The sequence below is a fragment of the Pavona decussata genome, unplaced genomic scaffold, assembly GCF_977016875.1.
Source record: "Pavona decussata unplaced genomic scaffold, jaPavDecu1.1 SCAFFOLD_176, whole genome shotgun sequence".
Classification (NCBI taxonomy): domain Eukaryota; kingdom Metazoa; phylum Cnidaria; class Anthozoa; order Scleractinia; family Agariciidae; genus Pavona; species Pavona decussata.
In genome coordinates, this window is record NW_028145587.1 from 376,345 (window position 1) to 385,000 (window position 8,656).

At 38.0% G+C, this 8,656-nt stretch overlaps 1 protein-coding gene and 1 long non-coding RNA gene across 2 annotated transcripts in view; one reads left to right on the forward strand and one right to left on the reverse strand.

The window, feature by feature from the left end:
• LOC146463429 (uncharacterized) overlaps window positions 1-8,656 on the reverse strand; it is a 225,147-nt gene that overhangs the window by 24,584 nt on the left and 191,907 nt on the right. The gene's annotated exons all lie outside the window — the stretch shown is intronic.
• Window positions 5,373-6,854, forward strand: LOC146463432 (adenosine receptor A2b-like). The gene has a single exon (XM_085084433.1). The coding sequence runs from the start codon at window positions 5,652-5,654 to the stop codon at window positions 6,627-6,629; it is 978 nt and encodes a 325-aa protein (XP_084940559.1). The 5' UTR covers window positions 5,373-5,651; the 3' UTR covers window positions 6,630-6,854.

An 8,656-nucleotide genomic window follows, 5' to 3' on the forward strand; every position in this document is an offset into this window, starting at 1 on the left:
CAAAAGGGTTTTTAGAAATTAAGCTTCGTCGTTCATAGTACAGAGGTTAAGTTGACAATACACTTGAAAACTGCTACGGCTATTGACAGACGGCTGAAACAGTTATTTACGGACAGATCTAGTATTTCCTATAAACACACTTTTCTAAGGTTTGCTTCGAGGAAGAGAATGAGAGAGAGAATTAGAGGAAGACATAAGACTTAGGTTACTGAAAACGGTTTCGTGTTTCAGTTGTTCTTCAAGGGAGCAAATTGAAAGCACGAGCTTTACTCTTGTTCTAGGAACCAGCTTGTGTGCGGGTTCTCAGTAGTAAGTGGGAATGTACTACTAAAACGTATGGTAATACCAGATAGTGCCAGAATAAACATTAAAATGAAGGAAGTACATTTAAGAGTCAATGTCTGAGAAAACCGGGCAAAATCTGAAAAAGCTGAAAGATGGGGGTCGGCCAAATTATTCCATACTAACATCATAGTTAGGTTAGGTGGACTTATGGATAAATTTACTAAAGTTTACTCTTCAACTGTTTTGGTATAGGAGAAATGAGATCCACTCTCCATCACCCCCTCAGGTCCTAGTTTTTCTGGTAAATTTGACCCAAATTTGACAGCCAGCAAAAACTGTAAAATTTAGCGAAGAGAGTTCGTGTTTTGTACCTGATCTAAATGGTCATAGAACTTCTTGTAAAAAGCCAGAGATATGCGAAATAAGCAAAAGTCACTCTACAACATTTAATTTTGGAATACCTATATTTCGCATCTGCGAATGAGCAAGAAATTAGCCATTTTCCAACTCACGCAGAACACACAACTAAATCTTCAGCAACAATCGGATGCTAAAACCAAACACTCTTACCTTCCCTCTATCACAATCATCAATAATCTTTTTGGGCCATTCAAACAGCAAGATGCTTCACCACATGCACCTCCATTACTCCTACCACTCGTTGTCATGTACAGCACAACACGACGCAAGCAATGTGCCGATTAAGCCGCTCTTGGATTCCACATTGGATTTCTCCACGGTTAAATATATGCAGTTGACTAAAGTGGTCCCAAAAAAATCAGAACCCCTCTCTGGCAAATTTAACAGAAGGAAAAATTTTAAAAGAAATACGAACTAAACAGAACGACGCCATCTTGAGTTGGATTTCTCTCAAGGGACTGGGACCTACTTATTTTTACTTTAGGTAGGGAGGGGACAGGGAAGGACCTATCGCCGGCGCATTGTTGCTAGAAACGTCTGTTTGTCGCGATAAACAGCTCAAGATCTGAACAAATAATGACATGAACGAATCATGCTCAAAATAGAACCAGCAGAACCGCGCAATAGCGTGAAAAAATAACTTTATTGGATTTTTTTTGAGCGCGCGGCTTTTGATGTACATTTCCACCGTCAAGAAATCAGAGATATCCAACTCCCGCGTTCTTCACAACTCGATAAAGCACGCTAAAGCATGAACAACTGGAATTGTTGAATTTAATAACAAAAATTGCAATGCCTTTATAAGAAAGTTTCCGTTTAGTAACTTCGAAAGAAGTACCGTTATTTGACACTTGTACTACATAACACTAGTAAAACAAATCTCTGTACAATGTATAAGCAAACTGATCACAGTTATTACTCAATAAATTGACCCTCCTAGATTAATCTCTCTACTCGACACGCTCCCCTCTGAATCACTGAGGAAAGCTGAAATATGATCTCTATTTTTACCGCAAGGCAATCAGATTGGATGTGTGAGATAAGTAGAAACAGTGTCATGGAATTGTTCAACCTTTAAAATAAACTGCGTAAAACTAAAGATAACAGACGGAAAATCTGCGCTTGATATTTAGAAAAAAGAATTTTCCTTGCAGATACCCATTGGGTTGAAAATTTCCTTTTTCCTATAGATAACTGCCTTTTCCAAGGTATGTTTGTTTTTGCTTCCGATCTTTTGTTTACTTATTTTGAACTTGCGTTGTACATTACGCTTCTGAGTGCAATGTAAATACTGTCGCAAAAGACTGGAGCGAAGCCCATATGTCACGTAATAAATGTAAATATGGTAAGAACAAAATTGTCATAAAATACTTTCGTACGTGTATAGTCTCTTACGATATAAAAGAATATGACGATATTTTTTCGGATTTTTTCCCTTTGTATTGAAACAAAATAGAGTTTCTGCAAGTGAATCTACAAACAAGACTTCCAACTGGGTTACGGTAGTTTCTCTAAATTACTCTTGTGTTTTTGGCTCTTATTTGATTTGTTGTAATCCCGTCTTTGACAGTACAAGACAGCTTGACCCAGAAACTTCACCTAATCAAAGCCCACAAAATGCAAATTAAATTTCAAAACGATATTCCCTACCCAGCAAGCATAACAACATGTAGGCCATTTAATAAGCAAGGAAAATGGTTGTAACTATCGTTGGTATCTTCATTTCCCAACAGTTTGTTATTCCTTGCCACTTACGGCATGAGCCTAAACCAGCCTTCCTTAAATCAAAAAGCTTACTTATGAAAAATAGCGTGGAACAATCATCCATGGCCAGCCTTGGCTCCCTTACAACCAATCAACTAGTTCCCAGTCTATCCCGAGTGAACAAATTCAACATGGCGTCGTTTTGTTTATTTTCGCGTTTTCTTAATTTTCTTTCCGTTCAATTCGCAAGAGAGGGGATTTAAATTTTTTGTGGAACTAATTTGATCAACTGAATATTTTTAACTTAAGACAAACCCAATGCGAAATCCAGGAGCGGCTTAAACAGCACATTGATTGCGTCGTGTCGTGCTGTACATGACATCGAGTAGTAAGAGAAATGGAGGTGATGTCGCATCTTACTGTTTGAATGGCCCAAAAAGATTATTGCTGATTTTGATAGATGGAAGGTAAGAGTGTTTGGTTTTTGCATCCAGTTTTTGCTGAAGTTTTAGTTGTGTGTTCTGCGTGAAGTCGAAAATGGCTAATTTCTTGCTCATTTGCAGATACGAAATATAGGTATTCCAAAACTAAATGTTGTAAAGTGACTTTTGCTTATTTCGCATATCTCTGGCTTTTTACAAGAAGTTCATATCAGGTACAAAACATGAACTTCGTTCGCTAGATTGTACAGTTTTTGCTGGCTGTCAAATTTGGGTCAAATTTACCAGAAAAACTAGGACCTGAAGGGGTGATGGAGAGTGGATCTCATATCTCCTATACCAAAACACTTGAAGAGCAAACTTTAGTATATTTATCCATAAGTCCACCTAACCTATCTATGATGTTAGTATGGAATGATTTGGCCGACCCCCATCTTTGACCACCTGCCTGGTTTTCTCAGACAATAACTCTTAATAACAGAAGACATAAGGCAGTAAACGTTCAACCAGCCAGCGACTTGAAAATCTATCGGAAAGTTCGACAATTTTTCGAAAGTCACACAGTTTGTAAGCTTAAGAAACTCACTTCGAAAAATTATTTTACCTACACTCAATGTGGTCATCACCCCTATAAGCAGCAAACTTAGAAAGCTCACAGATGAACTGTTGTGTAAAGAGGGAAAACGGTCCCTATTCCCAGCGTCAATAGTTTTGTCTTTCTGAAACACGTTTTGGGCGACGCATTCTTGAATACTCCGCTTTTAAAGTAGCGGTAACGTATAGTAGGCAGGTTGTTTCTCTTGTCTCAACCTTCAGTTATCTTTCTGCTCGGCTGCAGACATAATATCTGTTCAAGTTCAACATAGCAAGCTTCAAGACATTCTACCACTGTAGTCTGATCAACTCGCAAATAACTCACGGCGGTGGGATTGGATTACAAGTTTGCTTCTTTCAGCTCCTTCAACAGCACGAGAAAGTTAAAATTAAGAGCTTGAAAGCTCTTATCCGCATTAGGCAATGATGCAAACAATTTTAAACAGCCAGCATTGACTATGAACCCATTTAAGAGACGATAATTAGAAAAGTTTTTCCAAAACTTGTTGTCCATCAGTTAAACTCGACGCGACCGTCGACGCAAGCCGGGTCATATTCATTCAGCTTTGTCAAACACTGCAACATATCGCAAAGGTTTTCGTCCCTTTTCCGTTTAGTCATGTGATCTTTACTTGTTGTCATTTCGTATTTGTCAACTGCGGAAAAGTGACTGCAGAAGTGTAAATTTGATTGCACTTGGATTCTATGGCTGTTTTTGTTTTGCACAATTTATATTTCTTAATTCTTTACATTGGATGTCCATTTCATTTCCTGTTTTTAAACATTTCGATTCGCTGGACTTTGACATTGATTATCCCAGAAGTATCATCTCCTTAGTGCTGACCAAAAGGAATGTAGCATCTGATCTGCGAACAAGATTGGGAGGCAGGCTGCTTCAAGAATAAACAACTCAATAAGAACTGATGTGTTCGAACTGGAATTGAATGTTCAGCTGTTAATGAAGAGTTAAGTTGTCCATTCAAGAGACCATTTATTTACTCTTATTTGTGAATGGCGTTTCCTAAATTTCAATTAAAAAATGTGGGTCTTCTTTTTTCTTTTAGATTTGGAAATAAACAAAATATCCTGTTAGCTTCTAAACGGATGTAGAATAACAAAAAGGAGGAAAAACAGGTGCTTTTAATTAATTAAGCCAAAATATTTCACCGATAACACTTGGCTGTTACGCATAATTATTTTGATCCGTCCACATGGCGAGCAAATGCATTAATTTCGCCTCAAGGTGTTGCATTTACTTTCTTCCTCACTTTTGGGTAATCAGCACAAAAATAATTTGCTCGACTGTTCCATAACAGCGTTGTTCGTCCAAGACCCCTTCCAGCAACATCCTTATGTCGCTAGTTTTAGTAGTTGCACTGATCCTGATAGCACAAGGTTACTGTTAATTTGCTTGGCGCGACAAAAGAAAATAAAAACCTTAAAAAATTAAAACACAAGAGATAATTAATATAGATTGCTTTATACCTTTAACTTCTATAGGGGAGCAGACGCTAGATTATTAGAAATTATAATTTCTGCCGAATGTATTTGATGTCGAATCAATATATATGATGAACAGCCAGTCTTTCAATAGCAAAGGATGGAAACTCACAGTAGGCCTTGAACTATTTGCTTAATTAGTCAATTTCCTTTATGGGTGCAAAACATATTGGCCATTTGAAAATTTATTTGAAAGTATATTTCAGGTTTCATCTAGCTCTCAAAAATTTATTGCTCAGGGCTAAGTTGTCATTTGGAAAATAAACTTAAGACGGACTTATTTAGAAAAAAAACATGAATTTGACATTGGCCAATTTAGAAATGTTTTCTTTTCAAATGCAAATAATTTCAAAGAACATTTGCTGTCGAAAATGAATGAAGCCACTAGACAAACTTTGGACGTTATACCTACGAGTCACGTTTGATAACATTCATCAAGTTCATCATTGCTCAGCGGGAATCGAAGGAAGAAAGAGAAATATACCTTTTATTGACTTTGAACAAATCTTCGCCAGCTTCTGCAACGAGCGATTCAAGCTTTCGAACAGCGAAATGTCGACTTCTCCGTTCAGCTGTTGCTCACTTTGAAGACCACAGTAACAAATTGTAATATCTCTGACACAATTTCCCATCGTTGCACCATCAAACGCAGAAGCTATAGACAACGAAACATTTTTCAAGTTTGAATAAGCCTTGACTACTTACAAAATGCATGGCCCTTCTTACAAAATCAACACAACTGGTAGCCCTGACAGCTTTCCCAAGGAACCACCAATCAAGATCAAAATCGTCTTCGTTTCTTTGTACGTTCTTCTCACAATTGGCACTATTTTCGGCAACCTTCTCGTGATAACAGCGTTTTGGAAATTTTCAAATCTCCGAAAGGCGTCTAACAGTATACTGGTGAGCTTGTCAGTAGCGGATATCTTGATGGCGGTTGTCTTTGTGTTGCATATTACTAACATCTTGGGCCCCAAGACATCTCCTCACCAATTATGTGGCGCCACATCAATGCTAAACCTCACATTCAATTCCATCATCATTTTTCACCTCGCGTTGATCAGCGTTGAACGTTTTATTGCCGTCAAGTTATCCTTGAGGTACCAAAGCATAGTGACAAATCGCAGAGCGCTGATAGCTTCTATCGCGGTTTGGCTTTGGGGAATTGGAGTTTGCATGGTTTTTCCTCAGCCGTTGAAAGCAGACGGGTTCAAAACGTTCACACAATTTTTTATGGCCCTGACGCCCTGCTTCGATCACTTCAATAACCAACCATTCATTCTGCAATCAAATTCTGTCAAAGCCTACCTTATATTCTTGGTCATGACATTGTTGGTTGTGCCTATAGCTATCGTAGTCATTTCATACAGTTACATCTTTAATGTTGCTTGTAAGCAGCGAAAACAAATAAGCCAAGAACAAGACAACTTGCAAGTGAGCATGAAGCGTGAGATGAAAGCTGCCCGTACTGTGGCCATTGTTGTGGGCCTGTGTCTCGCTAGTTTCGTACCGTTGTTGGTGATATTGTGCCTCCGTTTCCTCACCTCAACAATAATCAGTTCAGAACACATGTACGGGACATATTTTGCAGCGAGTTTGAACGCCTTGTGGAACCCAATTATCTACTGTTGGAGAAACGAGAGCTTCCGAATAAATTTTGAAAGACTTCTGACATGCAATCCGTAATCAAACAGACTGAAGCTCTTTGATTCAAATGAATCCAAAACTCAGAGGGAAAAGACTGATCACACTTTAACAAGCCGTGTCTCTGCTGCACTGTCCTCCAGGGAAAAACCCCATGAAACTCGTCATTAAAATGCAGGTTCTCCCCCATCGTCTTACGTCATGTTTATCATTGCGGATAATCTCTACTCCAAGGCACGTATACGGAAATTGCTTTATGTCAGTATGTCCTTCTTTCCTGGGTCAGAAGAAGAAGAGACGAAGAAGAGACGGCGTACCGAGATGTCAAGCTCGGCTTAGATAAGTTTGACGGCCCGATGAATGTTAAGCCATTCAATAGTGCTTGAACGACTCATAATGACGACAAGGGGACTTAGTCTTGCCTATATGCTTAGAGAATGACACCCAAGAATGACATTGTAAACTCAAGTCTTGGTTACTACAGGTCAACAATGATTACTAGCATTCCATACTATCTAAAGAAAGGAACAATACACCTTGGACAGCCAGAAACGTTAAAATCGCTGATGGTTTTCAGTGTATCATTTAGTTATTACACCGTATTATATATTTGTAAACTTCGATTATGTATTTTCAAGTATTACATACAGTTATTATTACTGTGCATCAAAGGTTCCGACTAGAGAACATATTTTCGTTTATTCTTGTAAACACGAAAGGAAACACAAAAGGAAAATAAAGGAAAAATAAACAAAAAGAAAGAAACGAGCAAGAGAAGAAAAAGCAGAGCAGGAAAACTTCCACCAGGCTGCACCAAAGGCTAAAATTTAGTGCAATTCACGACAGCATTGCGGACATTGCCATTAAGCTGTTTATATTGAGTGCAGTAAGCTGTTTTACCCGGTTTTATGATATCCTGACCATTTTCATCTTTTACTTTGTTCAACAGTAACCATAAACGAACTTTTATTGGAGTTATTCTTTTTATTTTAAGTGTTTTTTTTTTTACGCCGAAATAACTTGATGAGTGGTCTCTTCAAAATCCAAGATCACTGCCTCCACTCATGGCAATTCTAACATGTCAAATTTTATTCGCCACACAAAATTCTTTATTTTAAATTCAAGTTAAGAAAAATGTTGTAAGGAAGATTAATCACAAGCCAAAACGGTTTTTAGAAATTAAGCTTCGTCGTTCATAATACAGAGGTTAAGTCGACAATACACTTAAAAACTGCTACGGCTATTGACAGACGGCTGAAACAGTTATTTACGAACAGATCTAGTATTTCCTATAAACACACTTTTCTAAGGTTTGCCTCAAGGAAGAGAATGAGAGAGAGAATTAGAGGAAGACATAAGACTTAAGGTTTTTTAAGTTACTGAAAGCGGTTTGGTGTTTCAGTTGTTCTTTAAGGGAGCAAATTGAAAGCACGAGCATTACTCTTGTTGTAGGAACCAGCTAGTGTGCTGGTTCTCTGTATTAAGTGGGAATGTACTATTAAGAGCAATTCTCCAGGAAAGTGAAGCAAAGTTGGAAATGAAAATTTTTAACCCCCCTTCATTTTTTGTGTGGAGGTAGGTTACCTGGAGGGATGAACAAAAACAGCCATATTTGGATCGGCAGGTGCGTCGTTGCCATGGAAACCGCACTTGATGACGTCGGTCTGAGGTCTATGTTTTGACCGAAAAATTCACTCTCAAATAGTAAAAATAAACGAGTCTGGTTCTCGAGTACATGTGAACCAATTCAAGTAAAATTCATACAGATGGTAGAACCACTCCTCCAGTTTATAAAATTTGCTGTTAGAGTATTTTGGGTTTTATAATCAAGAAGATCTTGGTCGTATTACTATGTTGCCTGTCAGCCATTTTGACAAGAAGGAAAAACAAGCACAACCTTATTCGTTATTTCTCCGAAAGTACTCTTTCCACATAAACCAAATTAGCAGCAGGGCTTACATAGATATTGAAGTTTATAAATATTATAAAATCTTTTTGGGGAAAATCATATTCTGGCCATGGGTGTTGAAGACATCCGAGGCAAGTTGCAAACAATTGCAAAATTGGAA

What these genes read in the sequence shown, in the direction of transcription:
- LOC146463432 (XM_085084433.1), top strand. Translation starts at nt 5,652, where the DNA reads ATGCATGGCCCTTCTTACAAAATCAACACAACTGGTAGCCCTGACAGC.